Here is a 21,906-nt window from a genome sequence, read left to right on the forward strand (position 1 = left end):
TCTGCAGAGTCAAGAGGAGGCAGCACAGAGCTGGGGGGTGGGGGTAGGAAATGCCTGTGAGGCAGAGAATGGAGGGAGAAGCATTGTTCACGGCACTAAGAGTTCTGCTGTTCATCCAGGGAGTCAAAGGAGGAAGGCAGGAATTGCACTTGGATAGGCAAACAGGCATCGCTTTGGGAAATAAGGGAAAAGCCAAAGCAGAACGTCTGCACCTACTCACCAGGGCTGGTGATTGTCAGGAGGTCAAGCTGCCGCTGTTGCTGCAAAAGAAAACATACTATGAGATCACTAAATTGAGTGAGAGCGAACTGTGCTTAGCAGCTTAGGGTGGACACACAAAAGGGATATTCAGATACACAGAGCAGGGTATAAAGGGGAGAATGTGGTGCTTGCTCACAATTCTGCAGAGAGGCATTGCACCCTAGAGACAAAGGGAATGGATGGCTTTTTTGTTCATCCTTGTACAGTCAGAGGTGAGAGGCCTTAGAGGTCTTCCAGTCAAACCTATTTTACACCTAGGGAAAGGCCATGAGCTCATGTCCTCTGTACGAGATGCCCTTTGTTCATGCTAGCCCCACTGTTTAAGTATCTCATATCTTGGCAATCCTCTTTGCATGGGTCCCTACGTCACTGTCACCCTCCTCATATTCCTTTCTAACCAAGGTACTCCTGGGCTGGTTTATTTATTTAATTTGCTCAGCAATGCTATGACAATTTTAATTACTGATGATGAAACCATTTCTTTTCTAACTGAATCCTCATATCTTTTCAACATCTAACAATCATAGCAAAAGTATCTGCCTGGTGCACTAGTCCATATGGGTGAGGCTGCTTATGTTTGTAGGCAATTGGCCCTGGCTACCCCAAGGGCTGAGGAGATCAATATCTCAGTAGGCTTGCCCCACATCACAGCATACCTACAGGAAAGCTCTGTCATGGGAACCTGAGGTTGGAGAAGTGGGTATTGGAGGCTGGGAGTGGGGCAGTGAGCAACTCTCTTAAAGACTTAAGCCAGGATTTCTTAAGCCCCAGATGACTTCTTTCTCTTTTCTACACTTGATTTTCCATAAATAGTCCCAGAAATCTGTATTTTTTTTCTCCAAAAGGGTACAAGCAAACAAGAACCATTGCTCTAGGCTACATCTCGTAGTGACTTCTGATTACCCAGTATTTCTTCTAATAGATCCTTTGCCATATTTCACCTTACCTGCATTTCCCTATTTATCTTGTCTTTCTCCAAGAATGGGGAATGGCTTATTGAAATTCTGCTTAAGCAGAAATGAGAAGGCAGAAACATTTTTTGAGTGCCAACTATAGGCCAGGCACAGTACTGGGTGCTTTGATGTGTCATGTCTTTTCATACTCTTGGCAATCCTACAGGGTTTGTATTATACAGAGAAGTGGCATGAAATTCAGAGAGGAAAATTATCTTCCAAGAGCACCTCTTCATTAAATGGAAGGGCCCAGATTAGAATTTAGTCAGTTCTAATGCTGGCCTGAAAGCCCCAAATATGACAATGTACATAAACCATTATGATGGTGCCTGATACTTAATAGGTGCTCACCTAAAAGATATTCAGTACTGATGTTGTTGTTGTTACTATAGACCACATGCCCCTTGGTTTATATAAGTTACCTCTTCCTTTTTCATAGAATTATGGATACTTGGAGCTCAAAAGTCACTGAGTTTGACCTGCTACCAGGTCAGGAATCCCTTCTGCAATGGCCCCACATTGCTTGTTTCATCCCTTTTCTTGATGGGGAGTTCATTACTTCTTATCGGTTGGATAGCTGTACTTTGAGCAGGGTTAAAAGCTGCTTTCATATGACACCATTACTGTGTCTAGCTGCCTCAGCCCATGACAAGAGTTTGGACATCTGAAGATCTGTGTCTTCTCTCCAGTCTAAATATGCCTAGTCCCTGTGTCCTTTCCTCATAAGACATGGTCTCAAATCTCTTCGCCCTTATGGTCTCTCTCCTCCTCTGTTTGACTTTGATCTGTCCCAGTCAAAACCTCTTTAAGATCTCTGTACCCTTTACTTCAATGACTTCTCATGAGCCTGAAAGAAGTCCCTTAAGGACTTCTCAATCAACATCACTGTTTTCCTGCCAGTTCATAACTCATTCCAGGTGACATTTCCAAGCAAACAATGCAACTCCAAGATGTCACTGACCTACATTGTGAACACACATCCTCACTCTGAAAAGAAACACACACCCACACACACGGGCTAGAAGGAATGCTGGAGCCAGACTGCCTTCCCTCCCAAACGCAGAACCAGGCCAGTGGCACAACTGGCTCAAGCTGCCATTGCCAAGGCCAACCTGTGTGGCTCAGCACTTCTCTCATGCTTGAGGAAAGAAAACAACGCATCCTTCTATTTTTCTATAAGTTTGACTTTGTGATGACTGATGTTGGTGAAAGATTATTTATCTGAGAAGTGTCTATTTTCTAATTAAAGAGCTATCTGTAAATAGTGACTCTGTGTCCAGGGTCCAGTAGAGAAAAAGGGGAAGAAAATATGACAGGAGGCAGACAGACATGGGCTTGTGCCTTGGCTTCTCTGTGGGGTTTGGATAGTGTCCTCCATGTCTCTGGCCTCAAACTTCACACCTGTAAAATGAAAGTGAGTGAAACACCTTCAGGGATAGGGAGTCAAGTACAACAAGGTGCCGTGCTTGTGGGCTCCCTCTTCTGGTGTAGAGACTTACCTGAGACTCCCTATGGCCAAATCACTGAGGGCTAAAGAGCAGAGAGAGAATGTAAAAGGGACCACATCTCACTTCCCTCTCATATTGCAATTTTCAGTGTCTTTCTCACTAGTTGGAGAGCATCATAAGGGCTAGAAGATGTATTATTCAGTCCATGGTATATAGTAGCCCTCAGTAAGCATTTGCTAAATTCAACTGAAGCATTCCTGGAATCCACATTATTCTTTTAACCCTCTCCCCATGCCTTTGATCATGCCATTCTCTCTGCCTAATCTTTCATGACCTTTGATCTTCATGGAAGTCCTCTCTTACTGCTCAAGATGTCCATGAGGTCTTCTTGGCATGCCAACTTCCAAACCTAACCCCCTTCTTTCCTTTCAACAGAATAGTCCACACATTGCTCTTCCAATGAATCTTGGGAAACCAAGCTTTTGTATCATGCTCTGTTTTAACTGTCTGTTTCTTCTGTTTCAATCTCAGGAGGTCCTTACTCAAGGGTAAGACTGTCATTCCATCTCTCTATCTCCAGTGCCAGTGCAAAGGTCTGGAAGGAATGTTTTATGTCATATGGTTCAAATGATTCAACTATTCTGTCATTCCCTCTACCACAGCCCTGTTAGGTAAGAATTAATCAGCCTGGAAAGTAACCATGCCCCTTCCTCCACAGGGCTTTCCCTCTGCCACGCCTTTAGGCTTACTTTGCCTTTATGATTTTGTTCCTACCATCTTCGCAGACAGCAATACTGGCTATCCACTTCTTGTGGGAGACTTTCCTTCTTTTACTCTCACCCACAGGATCACTGGCTCTCTTAGACTCCAACAGCTCCTACTGTCTGTACTACTGCTGTGGTGATGAATTACATCTAACCTGGTGACAAGCCCACTTAACCTACAGTTCACAGACATATGTGTGCACCACCTAGTGGCCCAAGCAGGTAAGTGTAGGCTATTGTTTAACCTGTAGCTCTTAAGATAGGATTGCAAACTCTGCCTGTTCTACATGCAAATAAAAATGGAAAAAATAAAAATAAAATTCTTGAAGTGTACTTTCAAGAATCACTGTGCAGTGGGTTTTACCTAAGAAACTGGAATATTCAAATAATTCTCTCAAAGTCCTTCAAAAATAAAAGGAATGGAATGAAAGATAAATTTTTCATTACTAAATGGCCTGCCTAGTATCATCATTTGAGAGTGCCAGTGAAAACTGTATGGCATTTGTAAAATTAGGGCACCTGACTTGTGGAATTTCATCAATAATGTATAGTGAGTTATATATAGAAAGGAGTATGTTGGACATAAAGAATTACCAAATTATAATAAGTTACCAACTGAGAGAGATAAGGGTCTTCCATATGGAAAAGATATATGATCTAACCACTTGGATGGTAGAATATGCAATGTTAGCTGGAGGAAATGAAGTCAGCTAGCTGGGCAGCAGATTTGGTAGGTCGAGGGGGCTTGCTGGCTGAGAACTGACCAGCTAAACCACCAGCCGACCATAAGCTACTGTCTCGGGAAGGCAAGGCCTTCACATGAATGGTAGTGGTAGTGTGTGTGTGTGTGTGTGTGTGTGCATGCACACATGCGCGTGTGTGTGATGTGAGAAATGTGGAAGGAGAATGCTCCTTCTCAGGTGAAGGAATTCCATGCCTACACAGAGGGAAATGTGTCCCGTTGGGCCTGCATGGTATTCCGTGAACTTCTGGAGGAGTGTGGCATAAACTTAGAAGCTGATGTATAGACTCTGGACTGTGTATGAATCCTGCGTCCAGCCTTCCCTAGTAAAAGTGTTGCCTTGTAGACATTCAGCAGAAACCCATTTCTATGCTTAACCACCATGTTGTAAATTCTGAGTCATGACTCAACAAAGTCCATGGGGGTTGGGGGTTCCAAGGTCAACAAGAACAATCTCAGCATTTGGTGCAAGCCAGGGATGGCCAGAGTATCTAGAGTGGATGCTTAAGGAATTGTCGACCAGCACACATGCTCTAAAAGTTATCTAAAAGTTATCTTTATTCTCCCGTGCATACAGTCGAAGCTGTTTTGTTATCCCAATATCGTGTCACCTCTGGTCACAGATGATTGCCCCGAGGGTGGAAATATTGAAAGGTGAGTCAGTTAGAAACCTTCTCCAGGAATTTCAGACCTATTATGGGTTCTATTATTCTCAGTGAAAACTATTGTTGTCTCAAGTTGAAGAACCTATCTTCAAAAATTTTGTAATTATGGGGGAGCCTCGGTGGCTCAGTGGGTTAAGCATCCAGCTCTTGGTATCATCAGTTCAGGTCATGATCTCATGGCTTCGTGGGTTCAAGCCCTGCATTGGGTTCTATGCTGGCAGCATGGAACCTACTTGGGAGTCTCTCTCTCTGCCTCTCCCCCACTTGTGCTTTCTCCTCTCTCAAAATAAACAAATAAACTTAAATTTTTTTTTGTAAATATGAAAACAATATATGCTTATTTTTATCATTTTCCAAATTTTCAGAAAATTGAGAAAGTAAAAATTAACGAAATCCCATCACTGAAAGAGAGCCATGGTTAGCATTTTGGTGTACTTTCTTGTCATCTTTCTTGCTTGTGTTTAATTTAATGAGATCATATTTATATGTAATAAATGAAATACTTTTTAATTTAATGCAACATTATATTTTTTGTCCCAGGCTGAGTCTTTGTTTTGAAGTATAGGAGTGTAAGTCACATATATTTCTTGTGAAAATGAATATGTTTGCTCTTAAAACTGTGGTTTTGTTTCTAGCCCCTTTTTCAGGGAAGGTGACATTAATCAGCAAGATAATCAATAGAATACCAGCTGGTTACTTTGTTACAAGGAGGCAGTTTGAAAAGCCCAGCAACTGCAGCCTAGTGATGTAGTCAAAGTCCTATGCATATGGGAGAGACTCTTCCAGGCAATATTCAATCTGGAAGATGTTCTTTTTTCATATCTGAAGCCCCTCTCACTGCAGTTACAGAAACTATTTTGTAGAAAGAGTTCCAGACTCCAAATGAGACAAAGGTGTGAATCCCAATTCTATCATTGCTGAGCAGTGTTATCCTAGGCATGCTACTTAAGCTAGCTGAAAATTAGGTACATCATCCATAAAGAGTGTAGACCAACTTCCAGGAGACTAATAGGAAGGAGAAGGCGTGAGAAAGAGAAAGAATCACTCTGAACATGGGCAAGGGGGAGGAAGGACACCAGGTAGAGTGCAGAGCACTCTGGGTGACAGCCAGGATTTCTGAGTGCCAGCTCCAGTTCTGGTTGAGACTTTCGGCTTCTCACCATATGGCCTACCACAGCATCTTTTTTTTTTTTTTAATTTTTTTTTTAACGTTTATTTATTTTTGAGACGGAGAGAGACAGAGCATGAACAGGGGAGGGGCAGAGAGAGAGGGAGACACAGAATCTGAAACAGGCTCCAGGCTCTGAGCTGTCAGCACAGAGCCCGATGCGGGGCTCGAACTCACGGACCATGAGATCATGACCTGAGCCGAAGTTGGACGCTTAACCGACCGAGCCACCCAGGCGCCCCTGGCCTACCACAGCATCTTAACTGGCCTCCCTGCTTCAAGTCTGGTCTCTTCCATTCATCTACATTGCAGCTGCACCTGGAGTGAACTTTCTAGAATGCACAGCTTAAAACTCATCAGGCCTCCTACAGGAAAAAGTGTAACCTTTGAGCTGTTATTGGACAAGTTCCGTAACCTGGCTCCTGCCTTCTAGCTCCTGTTCTCTCAGACTCTGAGCTCCAACCACTTCTATTTCCCCAAATTTGCTATGCTCTCCCCTTTAGGCTTTTGTACAATTCCCTCTTCTTGGAACAATAATCCTACACCCAACCTGCTTTGCCTGGCTAATTCTTACTTGTTACCCAGTTCTTTTTTTTTTTTTTAAGTTTATTTTTATTTATTTTGAGAAAGTTTGAGAAAGATACAGCAAACAAGTGGGGGAGGGGCACAGAGAGAAGGAGACAGAATCCCGAGCCCAATGTGGGGTTCAAACTCAGGAACCATGAGATCATGACCTGAGCCAAAATCAAGAGTCAGACGTTCAACCGATTGAACCACCCAGGTGCCTGCCCTATTTGTTACCCAGATCTTGACTCACATACCATGTCTTCTGTAAAGTCCATCTAGACCTGCCAAGGCTGGACAGGATCTTGTCCTTATGCCCCTGACCTTCCCCATCAGAGCATCATCACGCTGCATTTCCCTGGCCTATTTACTCCTCTGTCCTCTCCCTTGGTTGGGTGAGCTCCCTGCTCCCTGAAGGCAGGGGCTGTGGCATCATTCCTTCTCTCCTCTCAGGCACTAGCCCAGTGTCTGACCAATAGATATTGTTCCATAAAGATCTGCTGATCACCTGTTACCAGAATGACAGCTAGACAGGGTCCTACTGCACAGGTCATCAGAAGAGGTCTTTAGTTTTGTCTGCCTCTCTCCCAGTAGACACACTCATACACTGGCCCCAGAATTTTTCTCAAAATTCTCTCTTTCTGCCTTGGGGACCTAGGGATTGGACCACAGACAATTTGGCCTTCTTCATCTGGATGGGTAATTATGAGACTATGGTTAAAAATGGACTTTTCATTTTGGTCACGAACTGCATTGCAATTACTTCTCAGAATGAGAAAGGGACGTGGTGTTCTGGGAGCTCGGGGCTGGTTTGATGTGTGGGGTTCTGCGTGGTAGAGGAGAATAGTCGCTGATTATGTGTTCTGTTTTGCTTTCTGTGTTTCGTGCAGAATAGCTATTTGGGGAAAAGTCAGTCTTTCATGGCATAGACTGGAGATGATTTAAACAAGAGCACCAGTGGCCCTGTGCATTCTCCTGTCACTCCATAAGCTGGCCATCCTGGAGAAGACCTCAGGATCAATGCCTTCCGAAAACAGGGGGCACAGGGGCACAGACACACATTTGGAATCAGGGCTCAGGCCTCTCCTTTTCCTGCGACCCCACTGCCCTGTTTAGTTCCTCCCCTCCCCAGCCATAGCCACATTCAAGGCATCTAGGGCTCTCACACCTCCTCCCTGCCCTGCCCCCTGGGCAAAACCTGCTCCCTAGAAAAGTATTTCACGTGCCGTTGGCCTCTGTCTAAACTCGCTGCTTCTGATCTCTTATTCCAGTCTAGCATCTTCACTGGCTACAGGACTGATCATTCTAAAATTAAATTTCTCCTATCTTAGACTAATTTAACGATCCGCATTGTATTTCTGATAAAGAGTAGATATCTTAGCCTTGGCATTCGAGGAGGGTGTGAAAAATCTCCATGGGTTTTATGTGCTATTTGAAAAAATGGTTTTTAAGTTTTAATATAAACTTATATTTGGAAAGCAAGCAAAAAGTTACCTATTATTTTCAGACAATAAAAGTGGGCCTAATCACGTGCGTCAGTGTCATCTATAGAAGATCAACTCTCACCTGCAAGGGAAGGAAGGAGCGGGGAGAGCCAGTCACCTCTGAGGAAAGGGACCATGGATTATGAAAGTTTGGAAACAACTGTCTCAAGGCCCTGAGTTCATGCCCACATACCACCGAAGTGGGACACCTGCCTTATATTTGCCTGACCATGCTGCCCGCCACTGCCTTCCCTGCTCCCTGACCCTGACCCTACCTCCTGTCCTTGACATGGCCTTCTTCCCACTTCTTCTTATGCTAAACAACTTCTGTGCAACATGGCTTTCCCACATAGCGCTGTGCGTTCACTCTTTGTCCCTTTATTGATTTATTTGTTAATTCAATAAATACCAATGGAGCGTCTACTCTGTGCCAAGCATGTTCCTGAGGTTAGGGCAAGAGCGAGACAGCCTCTGTCTTCAGAGATAGCTAATAGTGAAATGGAGAAGACAGACATATTAAGCAGATAATCATACAATATGAATTAATTTCAATTATAGTAAGTGCTCCAAAGAAAAATATGAGGTAAAGTACTATGACCAGGGTTCAAAGTATCCCTCAAGCCTCACCTGGCCCACTGGCTGATGCCTGAGTACCACCCTGAAGCATCCCCCAACCCTACCACCTTCTAGGGGAACCCTGGTGGGGGCTGAGGACCAGCCTCCCTTTGGGCACATACTCCCATCAGGATAATAAAAAATGCATTAGCCTTTTACTCAGGGAGAGAGTGAGCACCACTCAGGGTGGAAACAGAATCCCACAAGCAGGGGTTAAATTCAGCAGCAAGGAGAGTGGGGTGGCAGACAAAAGCTGGGGCTGCAGTGTGAGATTGCTTCAATAGATTTCGCTGAGTGGTTTCTGCTCCTGGAGCTTCCTGTTATTGGAAAAGCCAGGCATGCAAGTGGCTTTCATCCCCAGGGCAGCTTAAAGGAGCATCTTATTTCAGCCTCTGGCACATGCACAAGGCAGGGCCAGTGGAAATGGAGAGGAGCATATGAAACTGCAAAGCATTTTGGAAGTAGGATTAATAGCAGTGGTGGCTGTAGCAGCTGCCATTTGCTGAGCACTTACTACGTGCCAACGCTCACCGCCTTCTGAGCCAGGCACTGTTACCCTGTTTTTCCAAATGAAGAAGCTGAGGGTCAGGAGGTTAGGTTACTTGCTCAAGCTCCCAGCTGCTAAGTGGAAGAGCCTAGATTCAAATGGATACTGTTGACCTCTAAAGCTTGTGCTTGGTTAGTTGTGAGAGCAGTTAGTTGTGAGAAATGAGGGAAAATCTCAGCTGACTCCCAGGTTTGTAGGCAGGGGAACAGTACGAGAGCTGTGCTGGGTGAGGCGGTACAACTGGAACAGTCTCCACCTGGGGACTGGTAGAAGCTACCCCTGAAGTGGGAGTGACCTTCTGTACTTTTCCTTCATTGCGGTCACAGTTTGAAATTCTACATTTACCTGTGTTTATTATTTGATGAATATCATTCCCATGACAATCTAGGCTCCATGACAGAAAGTACAGGGCTTAGCTCTCCTGGCAGAGTGGACTCTGTCTAAATATGTGCTCAAAGATTGCCTATGGAAGGGCAGATCTGGTTTGTTTTTTTTTTAATGTTTATTTTTTTTTGAGACAGAGAGAGACAGAGCATGAACAGGGGAGGGGCAGAGAGAGGGAGACACAGAATCGGAAGCAGGCCCCAGGCTCTGAGCTGTCAGCACAGAGCCCGACGCGGGGCTCGAACTCACGGACCGTGAGATCATGACCTGAGCTGAAGTCGGACGCTTAACCGACTGAGCCACCCAGGCGCCCCCAGATCTGGTTTTTAAAGAGGGCTGCACAAACAGCTGAAACTCTTACGCCTGCTGTAGGGAAATGACACACATCTCATCCTACAACCCCAAACAGTCACATGGGGGCTTGTGCTAAAGGACTTCACTTCCCCAGCTCTGAAGGAAAGAACCATGCATCAAGAAACAGCAAGAGGAAGGCTGTTCCAGTCATGACTCAGAAGATTCCTTGCCAGGACAGATTGTTTCTTCCCTACCCTCTGCTCCAGCGATATGGGGCCATGTGGGGTCCTGCAAGAACAGACGTGGTGTCTAAACTGATGGTGCAGCTCAAGGCTGGAGAGGATGTATACATAGCTGATAAATCCCGCCCCCCCCTCCACACAGTGCACCCATGGACCTCACGCCCTCCAGGCATCGATTTAATAGTGTTTCTCATTACAATTAGGTGTTTACATACTAGTCTTTTTTTTCCTCCCCACCTCTGCTTCCCCTCTCTCCATCTCTTACCCACTGTCTTCTCCTCCAAGGTCAGGAGCTGCTTATTTCTCATATCTCTGTATTCTCCCCTGCTCTCTGATAGGACCTCAGGAAGTCTGTTGCAGATGTAACATTTTAGCTTATTACCAGAGCAAGTTACACGATTAGAAATTCTCTTTCTTCATATGTTTTGAGCCAGTCACAACTTTCTTTTACTTTCTTTTTAAACTTGAGAGTTTAAAAGATAAGCCTTTGAAGCCTTCCATTTATATTTTAAAGCTGTGATTATTCTTCACATTCTTAAGGACACCAGGATGCAGTACAAGTGAGGCTAACTTGTAACACAGCCTCTGGGGTGTCAGAGAAAGGAACTTTGGAAATCACCTAGACCAACTACCTTATTTCAAACAAAAGTAGACTAAGTCCTACTTAGAGGGAAAGGGAGCAGCTTGAGGCCACCTGCCACATTGTTCTGTACTGTTCCCTTGCATGCCTCCTTCGGTAGAATGAAAAAAGGGATCTATGTCTATATCTTAGTGCCCAGAAAAGCACAGATGCCTAGAAAAAACCTGTTAAGGAAAGCAAGCGAGTGGGGCAGGGGAGTGGAGTTAGGGGAGGATTTTGTTAGGAATTTATTCTGAGTTCCAATGTCATATTGTTTACTTGCCTGAACTGGTTCTAATTGAGGAGTTATCAATAGGATCTCCGTTAATAGGTGGTAACTGAAATGGTCCCAAACTATAAAAGCTATTTTACTTTTCATTGGGAAAGTAGGGCCAACTTTTAAGAAAAAATAGGAGAGGAGTCTGGACTAGCCACAAGGCCCTGGCTACCCTCTGTCTCTGGGAGCTAATGAGTCTGTTTATGCTTGACATTTAGTTCATAAGACTATTGGGTATCTCTTGGAAACAGTAATTGTTTGTTCTTTACATATTTGGTTATTTAATATATAACACTCTTTCCAAAAAAGAATTTGAAGAAGCTTACAATGAAAGAATGCAATGAAATGAAAAACACGTAACTAAAGACATGGCGAAAAAGAAAAATAAGAACAGAATGGTGCTATGTATGAGGTCATGACTCACAATTTATATCCTAAGATACTCTGTTCACTTGCTAGAGGTGGAGTCTGCATTTGGCTCTCAGCTTTTTAGCAATCTAGGCATAATGGAAAACTCTGTTACAAAATACCCAGCGTCCTAAGGGAAAAGCAAAAACAAGCAAATCAAAACCCCAAATAAAACAGTTGAATTATAGGGGTGCCTGGGTGGCTCAGTCGGTTGAGTGTGCAACTTTGGCTCAGGTTATGATCTCACAGTTCATGAGTTCAAGCTCCGCGCCAGGCTCTGTGCTGACAGCTCCGAGCCTGAAGCCTGCTTCAGATTCTGTGTCTCCCTCTCTCTCTGCCCCTCCCACCCCCACACTCTGTATCTCTCTCTCTCTCTCTCTCAAAAATAAATAAACATTAAAAAATATATTTAAAAATAAAACAGTTGAATTATAGAATCTACCTTTCCTGACCTGAGGTCTGAGGGAAATCTTTCCTTAGGGTCTTCAGAAAGACTGTTTTGAGGCCTAGTGGGTGATAGGATTTGGCCAGATCATGCAGTGACATACCAGCAGAGTTGTATTTGGAATCAGCAGACCTGACTCCCAGGATGCTTTCTGAATAAGGTCTTTGGAGCACAGACATACGTGAAATGTGGTGGTTGTGAGACTCCTGGGGACATAATAGGAAGCCATGGCTTTATGCCATGGATAATAGCAAAAGATAGGCTATGAATACAAATCCTAGCTCATACACTCATGAGCGGTATAGCCCTTGAGCAAATTACATAACCTGTCTCTCGTTTCCACATCTCTAAAATGGGGATAAAAAGAGTCTTTAAACTAGAATATAGTTTCATTCAGATTTTTTATGTTACAACAAACATTATTATATTATGGGATATAATATGAAATCCACATTTGTTTTTAAAGATAAAACACAAGACTCAATAAAACATTAAAATTTCAGATTTTTGAGAGTATCAAGGTCACTCTCCCCTACTTAGGTAGAAGAATTTGGAGGATCTGACTTCCAAAATCTTATCACACTCAAGGTAAGTGTTCAATAAAGTCCTTTTGTTCCCATTCTTCCTCAGGTTTAGCAAGTGGGCAAAGGAGTTTACGGCATTTGGCACAGAACCGTGGTAAGGACCGACTGAAATCAACTAGTGGATCAGAAACACTCGGAAGCCAGAAGATAGGTGTTCTGGCCCCAGCTTTGTCACTTACTTACTATATGAGCCAATAATTTGCCTTCTCTGAACCTGTCTCTACCACATATTGGCTAAATGACCACAGGAAAGTTAGTAAAATACTCTGAAATGGGTTTGGCAACGAACCTACTAGTAAAGCACTTAGCCTAATACTTAACATAAAACCTCTGAATGCACCGAACATAGTCTGGTAAGACTTATTTTTAATTCCAAGAATCCTTGCTTGGAAAGCCTTTCCTCCCCCTTTTCTCTATGACTTTTCTCTTGTATCATCACCTCCTCCTCCCCTCCTAGGCTGGGTTAGGTGCCTCTTTAAGGCCCCTCAGCACCTTGTGCTACCCTTGGCCACAGACATTATCACTGTGGGTTGCAATTATCTGTGAGTCATCAGGCTGTGAGCTCTTGTGGGCACGGATGCTGTGTGATTCAGATCGGTTATCTCCAGCTCCTACCACTGTACTTGGCACAGAGCAGGCCCTCAGTCATGTTTGCTGAATTGCATGAAACTGTGGAGTTCCTGTGAAAAATACCATGACATTCAGAATAAAACTCTGGCACTGAAAGTAAGGCAACATTAATCTGTGTTCCTGCCCAGCCAGAGTAATGCCTCTGCACGATGTCAGAGTTATATATACTGCAGGAAGTAAAAGTGCCAGGCCATAAAAGTCTATTTTCTGCATTTGACTGGCTCTTGTGGAAGCTCCATTCCATGCTGATTGACCGCGACTTTCCATAAGAAATTGCCAGCTTGATTGTGGGGAAAGGATCCAGATCTAATTGTTCTTTGTAAGCCTGGGACAGAAGGTATTGTTGTTTGAGAAATGGAACTGTCTAAATTAATTTTCCTGAAACAAACATCTTTGCCAAATAAAAGCAATGCATAATAACAACCCATAATTAAAAGCAAAATGATACCTTTTGTTACGTGGGGAAAGCAAATGTGTTCACCACAAAAAAAGACCAAAATGTTTTTTTCTTGGAACTCCAGGGACACATCTTAAAGTCTGATGAGAGGGTGTGTGTGTGTGTGTGTGTGTGTGTGTGTGTGTGTGTGTATGTGTGTGTGTGTGTGTGTGTGTGTGTGTGTGTGTGTGTGTCTTGTGTTGTGTTTAGAAGTAAAGTGGGATGGGGGAGATGTCTCTTTCTCATTTTTTTCTTTTCTTTTCTTTTGCTTTTGAAAAACAAACATCATTCATTTCTGCTTTCTGAACAATGGAGACAGAATAGTCTTAAATCCCGTTATACTTTAAACAGACAGGAATTAGGAAAGTGAGGGGAATTAACATTTATTGAACTGCCCTTATTTTCCCTTGTTAAATTTTCCTAACCTTTTTTTAAATTTATTTCACCTTTTTTGATATGTGTGTGCATACATGTGTGTATATCTTTGTAAATTGATAAATCCTTTCTAGAAAAAACTTAAGACATAAAAGCCCATAATTGAACATCTATATAACAGGTGTCTTATTTAATGTTTACTCTTTTTTCCTCCTAGCACTCTTATAATGCAGGTATTTAACCCTCATTTCAGAGATTAGGAAACTGACACTCAAAAAGGTTAAGTAGGGGTACTTGGGTGGCTCAGTCGGTTAAGCATCCAACTCTTGATTTCAGTTCATGTCATGATCTCACAGTTCATGAGATCGAGCCCCATGTTGGGCTGTGTGCTGACAGCGCTAACCTGCTTAGGATTCTCTCACTCCTTCTCTTTCTGCCTCTCTCCTACTCATGCTCTCTCTCAAAATAAATAAACTTAAAAAAATGGTTAAATAGATTGCCTAGTTACATAGCTAGTATGTAATGGAGCTAAGATTTAAGCTGAACTCCTGACTATAAAGCCCATGTTCCTAAAAATATTCTTTCCATAGTATATAGTATTATTAAATAATAATATTTATGATATCAAAATAAAGAGAAAAATACACACAGAAATCTTAATGATTCAACAACCATTTCCATGTTTTCCATGCTGTTTTCCTGTCCTTGTCTAAGTAGCTGTGCTCGTACTACAAGAGTAATAATTATATACAGAAAACAAAGATACAGTCATGGCATAAATATGATTTTGCTACTTTCTGTATTCTTTTTTTTACCTATGTATAATTGACGCACTATATTGTATCAGTTTCAGATGTACAACAGAGATTTGACATGTGTGTACACTGTGAAATGATCACCACAGTAACTCTAGTTAGCATTTGTTACCATAAAAAGTTAATACAATATTATTGACTGTATTCCCAATGCTATACATTACATCCCTATGACTTAATTATTTTATAACTGGAATTTTGTAGTTCTTCATCTCTTTCACTCATTTTGTACACTCCCCCACCTTGACCTCTTCTCTCTGGCAGCTACCAGACTGTCCTCTGTATCTATGAGTCTGGGTTTTGCTCTTTTTTGCTTCTTAGATTCCACATATGCATGATATCACGTGCTATTTGTCTTTTTCTGTCTAACTTACTTCACTTGCATAATACCCTGAGAGCCCATCCATGCTATTGCAAATGGTAAGATTTCATTCTTTGTGATGGCTGAGTAGTTTTCCATTGTATTTCAGAAAGAAATAGAACATCTGAACAGACCTATTACTAGTAATGAAATTGAGTCAGTAGTCCAAAATCACCCAACAAATTAAAGTCTTAGAAGATTGTAAGTTTCTAGGAATTTACCCATTTCTTCTAGGTTATCCAGTTTATTGGCATATAACTGTTCACAGTAGCCTCTTATGATCCTTTATACTTTTAACTCTCCTTTTTCATTTCTGATTTTATTTACTTGAGCCTTCCTCCTTTTTTTTCTTGGTGAGTCTAGCTAAAGGTTTGTCAGTTTTGCTTACCATTTCAAAGAACCGTCTCTTAATTTCATTGATCTTTTTTCTATTGTCTTTTTAGTCTCTATTTATTTTCACTCTGATCTTTATTATTTCCTTCCTTCTACTAACTTTGGGCATTGTTTGTTCTTGTTTTCCTAGTCCCTTAGGTGTAAAATTAAATTGGTTAAGATTTCTCTTTTTATTTGAGGTACGCCTGAATTTCCATGCATTTCCCTCTTAGACCCACTTTTGCTGCATCACACAGATTTTGGTATGTCATATTTCTGTTTTCATTTGCCTTTAGGTACTTTTGATTTCTCCCAGTAGATGGTAAGTAAATTGTTATTTAATCTCCATGTAGTTGTAGTTTTTCCAGTTTTCTTCTTGTAATTACTTCTGGTTTCATACTGTTGTGGTTGGAAAAGAAGCTTGATATAATTTCAGTCTTCTTGAATTTACCGAGACTAGTTTTGTGGACTAACATGTGATCTATCCTGAAAAAAGTTTCATGTGCACTTGAGAAGACATGTATTCTGCTATTTTTAGATGGAATGGTCTGTATATATCTATTAAGTTCATCTGGTCTAATGTGTTAAGGCTGATGTTTCCTTATTGATTTTCTGTTTGGATAATCTATGTACTGATGTAAGTGGGTTGTTAAAATCTCCTAGTATTGTTGTATTGCTGTCAATTTCTCCCTTTAGATATGTTAATATTTGCCTTATATTTTTTGGTACTCCTATGTTGACTGTATATATATTTATAAATGTTATATCTTCTTGCCAGAATGACCACTTTATCATTATGTAGTGCCCTTCTTTGCCTTTTGTTACAGTTTTGCCATAAAGTCTCTTTTGCCTGGTATGAATATAGCTATGTCAGCTTTCAAAATGAGTGTTGGGGGCACCAACCTCCCCATGCAATTGAAAATCCATGTATAACTTTTATTTCTTCAAAAACCTAACTACTAATAGCATACTATTGACAGAAGTCTTATGGATAACATAAATAGTTGGTTACCACATATTTTATATGTTGTATGTATTATATACTGTATTCTCACAATAAAGTAAGCTAGAGAAAGAACAAGTTATTAAGAAATCATACAAAAGAGAACATACATTTATGATATTGCACTGCATTTATATAAAAAAACCTCTAGTTATAGGTGGGCCTATACAGTCCAAACCCATGTTGTTAAAGGATCAATTGTATATAGAGCTGTGTGGGCCCACAATCATAATCTCTGTTGGTCTCTAGACCAGGAGATCTGGAGGTATTCCCTGGCAACACTTGCAAAACTTGGGGCTCCAGATGAATGTATAATCTCCTTTGTGAAAGGTACCCTTAAGTTGACGCAACACCAGTCTGGCACACAAGGATGGGGTTTCCCTGCTTACATTCTTTAGGAGTGCCTCCTTAGCCTCTAGATATGTGGGAAACCTGAAGCCTATCCCTTAGGCTGAAGCTCCAGGCCAAGAAAAAAAGGCTTTTTTCACAGGAAGACTGGTGTTTCGTTTCATTCTGCTGTCTGTTCAGTGCTCTGGGGGTGGTAGCCTGACAATAACTGTCTTTTTGACTGTTACATTCTAATGGAGTTCAGAAATGCCAGCCCCTGTGGCCACCTGAGCCAGGCGATCAAGGGACATCTCCTGGGTGGTCTGCCTGCACTCACTGGCTTTAGATAGGCAGCTAGAGAGTGTTGGGGGCAGGGCATACATGCTGGCTTCAGAAAGGCAGTGGGAAGATGTCTTGACTGTGTGTGCCCATGGGCTTCAGGAGAACAGTGGGATAGTGCCCTGCCTTCCCTCTTGCTGGCTTTAGGCTGGGAACAGGGGAATGCTGCAACCCCTTGTGCTTGCCAGCCTCAGCCAGCAACTAGGCAAGTGTTACCATCACCGTGTTCCCTGATTTGCACTAGGGAGCAGAAAAATGCCACCTTGTGCACTGGCCTGCCCCAGCTGGGTGGCAGGGAAGTGCTGCAGCCACCTGCACTCTCTCCAGCTTCAGCAAGGAAGCAGGACAGCCCGAGGCTGCTTGCCCCTGCCGGTCTTAGCAAGGCAGTAAGAGGATGCTGCATTCAAGCTCACCCATCAGTGCAAGCAGGATAGGTGAAGAATGCAAAACGTATCCACCAATACCTCCATCTCCCGGACACTTTCACCTGTCTGCTGCCCCTCCAGCAGATGCTTTTAGATTAGCAAATGCATCTCCTTCACATATAGTCTAGGTGCTTTGCAAACTATTGTTTTTTGCTGGGTCATGGTGTGAGTGAGACTGTGCATAAGGCCTTTAAAAGGGGAATCTCAGTTTCCTATAGCACTTTGAGTCCCTTGGATGGTGGTTTTCTAAGCCAGACGTTTTGGGGGCTAGTCTCTCTGGTGCAGATCCCAGGAGTTAGGATGCCTGATATAGAGCACCAATCCCTTGCTCCTCCTCCTCCAAGAGAAACACCAGACTGGTGAGAACCCTATTGCCATGCAGGGGTGAGGTGTTTTTTTTTTTTTTTTTCCCCAGTCTGTTTCTCTGCATTTCCTACCTGTCCAGATGTGATCTTTTTATCCTTTTTTGGAAAAAAGCAGTTTATCTATTTTTCAGATCTTTTTCAGAGGGAAATGGACTATGTAGCTGTAGATTTGGTGTGTACGTGGGAGGAGGTGAGTTCACGATCTTCCTATGCCACCAACTTGCAGAAGTCTCTACTTTCTGTGTTCTGTTATTTTTAGTTTACATTAGATCATAAGAAGTTTTCCAACAGTATTACACAATCATTGTAAACATTATTTGAATGACTTCGTAATGTTCTATTTAGTAAAAGTGCATAGTTTACTTAAATATAGGACATTTAGGCTATTAGTATTTTCTTATTATAAATGACATTACGATAAACATCTTCCTGAATACAATTTTTTCCTTCATTTGGATTAGATTATCTCTCTGGGATGAATACCCAAGAGTGGAATTACTGGGTCAGAAAGTATGTACCTTTTTATTACTCTTGATACATATTACCGAATTGCTTTCCAGTTGGATCATTCCAACTTACACTCCCATGAATAGTGTGTGAGATAAAGATTTTACTGTAGCTTTGCCAGCATGGGGGATTATAACTGAAAACATTTTTTATTAATGTAATAATCATATGGTATCTGACTGTTATTTTAATTGTTTTTTTTTTAACGATGATTCAGTGGGTTTGAATTTTTTTTTTCATTATCTTGTTCATTCATTGTATTTCCTACAGTGAGAGTTGACTTTTCACATTTATCTGTCTAGCATTAAGGTTTTAGTTCTGTTTGCACTTTAAATTCTCGGGGAATAACCACCTCTCTTGTTCTTGGTTCATCAACTTTGATGCCACTGGAAATACCCTCTTGGGTCTGATTTGGCACCAAAGAAAATGCTTTCCCTAAAACAACATCCAGTAAAGATGGATCCCAGTGAAACTTTGAAATACATATCTAGATAGTGTTAGTATAGGCTCACAAGATTTAAGAATGCTCTGAGTTCTTCCTTCGTTTCTTTAATTCCCTTCTAAGGATTGATGATGGCATTCGTCTCTGAGCATGAAGAGCTCTGGAGCAGATCATGGAGACTGACTGGGCCACTGTATAAGAGTTTTTCCCATAATACCTGTAGATTTCTCACTTCCAAGATTCTGTAGAGGAGAAGTTAATCCAAGGGCCTTCTTCTTGGGAAGAAGTATTCTCCTCACCTTCAGAGAAAGCCAAGCAGGATCTCCCATGAGGTCTTAAAGAAGGAAAGCCATGCTGATTTTCCCCATCTGGCCAAATGGAGTTCTCTCAGAACACAGGCTGAGGTGCCACACTGGGGCTTACCAGTTTCAAGTATTTTTTTTTTTTATTGTGTTTTGTGGATTTTTTTTTTTTTTTTTAGTAGTTATTGTCCTCTGTGGGTGTTTTCTTCCAAGAACTTGAGGGAAAGATGCTTTAGGTTAGAATTCAGGTGTTTAGAACCCTGAGTAGTAGTCTACTCTCTGTCTATAAATATCATTGGCCTCCTCATTTGATGCTTCCAGAGGACAGAAATAGATGCATATTGTTTAACACCTATTGTACACAGAGCTCTGTGTTAAGCCTTGGTCCAGGATGGGCAGCGGGCATCGATAAGCACTTACCTGACCTGGTATGTTGTTTATATTGGCTCTCTTAAGCCCTAGGTTGGTTTCATAATGCTATTTTATAGATGAAGAAACTGAGATTCAGAAATGCAAAGGAATCTATCTATGATCATAGTTATGAGTTGGTCTCCCTGCTTTTAGTTTCTCTTCTCTCAGCCCATTCTCTACCTTGCAGCCAGAGTGAAATTTCAAAAATGCAAATCTGACATGATGCTCCCTTCTTTCAAATCCCCCATTGACAAAATAATCATGTCTAAACTATCTAACATGATCTCTCTGCCCCTGCCAGCCTCTGTAGCCTCCACACTTGCCACCATTCCCTTCATAGTACAGAATCCAGCCAGGCTGATCACCTTTAGTCCCTCTATACCACACTTTGCTCTTGCCTCCATATCCTCTTATATGCTGTTCCCTGTGTCTGCCACATCCTTCCTATCATAATCTTTCTTTGGTTAGCTACATTCCACTCCTTTTTCAAACCTCAGTTTACAGGTTACTTCCATCATTAAGCCTTATCTGACCAGCCCCACCCCCTCCATCAGTTTAGATGCCATCCTTCTGTGTTTGTACTCCCTCTACCATAGCTCCTTACTTACCATCCTGTAATCGTCTATTTTCTCATTCAACTGTGAACAACTTGAAGGCAAAAGGTGTATCTCATTCATCATTGTAGCCCCAGCATTTAATCATAGTGCATAGCACAAGGTAGATGCTTGCTGTAGACTGAATGTCTGTGTCCCTCCCCAATTCATATATTGAAAACTAATCCCCAATATGATGGTATTTGGAGGTGGGGCTTTTGGGAGGTGATTTGGGCTCTGCCCTCAAGAATGGGATTGATCTCCTTATAGAAGAGACCACAGAGAGATGTGTCACCCCTTTTGCCATGTGAAGTGATAGCAAGATGATCATTTATGAACAAGGAAATGGGCTCTCACCAGACACTGAATCTGCCAATGCCTTGATATTGGACTTCCAGCTTCCAGAACTGTAAGAGATATGTTTATAAGCTGGCCAGTCTATGGTATTTTTGTTATAGCAGCCTGAAGAGACTAACACAGTGCCCAATAAATAAACTTGAATAAACTAATGAGTGGCAAACAGATGGTGATCTAAGAAGTCAGGAGTTTTTCAACTATTCTCTTTGTGTAGTTACTTTAAGTTGCTAGATGGTCTTGTCTGGCACTCATTGTTTGACTGGTGGAATAAACAATAAAAAGAAGGTCTGATCACCAGTAAACAAAGAGGCAGACATTACTTGTAGTTGGTCAAGACTTTGTGGTCCCAGCTGTGGTCCCCAGAGGGCGGTCCCGCTCCAGGCCACCTATTCCAGCAGCATTCTGTTCAGGACCAAGTACTGCAATCACACCCTGGTTTGACTCTTACTCCTGCCTTTTTCTAGCTCTAGCTTTTCAAGAGCTACTACTGAGCGAATGCCTACCATGTGCCAAGTACTTACTTCATGTTTTATTTCCCTGAATTCAAATCTCTAATTCTTGTTAACAAATCTGAAATGTAGGCATCACCCTTTTTATATCGATGAGGAAACCGAAGAGCTTCAGTTATTTTTTCTAGCAGCATAGCTACAGTTCTAGTCTAGGGATTTGAACCCAAATCTCACAGGTTTCAGAGTCCGTGTTCTTTTTCATTATATTATACTTCCCTGCTTCCATCAGCTTTCTAGTTATGAGCACACAGTAGGTGAATAAGAAAATATAATGAATTATTTGCATTCTTCTTATAAAGTGCTACAATTTCTCTAAATCAAACCTTTTCTTCCCTGAGCCAGCTCCTGTATGTGGGCAGATGGCAGATGGTGACAACTGTCCACTGCCTCTCTGAATATCGTGTTTGTATCCTATTCAAAAACACATTTATAAAGACATGTCTGCGGATATAGATGGAGCAGAGAATAGAGGACATGCTTTTCTTCATTTGCCTATTATGTCCCTAAATGTGTCAATATTTTTTCTCTGCAAGTAGAGCACTACATTGGATCCCCTCTTGTCTCTGCTTCAATGGCTTTGTAATTACCCAGCAAGCAAGAATTCGGCAGCTGGCCCCCTAGGGAGAGAGAGCATCGGCTCCAGTACTTATATCAGTTGAAAGAAGAAAGAGCTCCTTGTGCTGAGATGGGTGTATATGTGGCTTTTTTAACCAGGTGGGGTGTGTGTGTGTGTGTGTGTGTGTGTGTGTGTGTGTGTGTGGTGTATATGTAGAAAGAGTGAGAGAGAGAGAGGGAGTGAAAGCAAGGGCAAGAAAGTGAACTTGAGAGATTGAGAGATTAAAAAAAAAAACAGGGGAAAAGAAAGTAAGAATA

At 42.0% G+C, this 21,906-nt stretch overlaps 1 protein-coding gene across 9 annotated transcripts in view; it reads right to left on the reverse strand.

Annotated features, from left to right (window-relative positions):
• The window catches only part of LOC101099137 (AGBL carboxypeptidase 4), a 1,457,496-nt gene that overhangs the window by 334,072 nt on the left and 1,101,518 nt on the right, over nucleotides 1-21,906 (reverse strand). For all 9 annotated transcript variants that reach the window (XM_023258671.2, XM_023258674.2, XM_023258670.2 and 6 more), the window contains one exon: nucleotides 221-260. In XM_023258671.2, coding sequence (XP_023114439.1) covers nucleotides 221-260 — 40 coding nt within the window. The remainder of the gene's footprint in view (nucleotides 1-220; nucleotides 261-21,906) is intronic.

The sequence above is a fragment of the Felis catus genome, chromosome C1 (genome assembly GCF_018350175.1).
Source record: "Felis catus isolate Fca126 chromosome C1, F.catus_Fca126_mat1.0, whole genome shotgun sequence".
Taxonomy (NCBI): Eukaryota; Metazoa; Chordata; class Mammalia; order Carnivora; family Felidae; genus Felis; species Felis catus.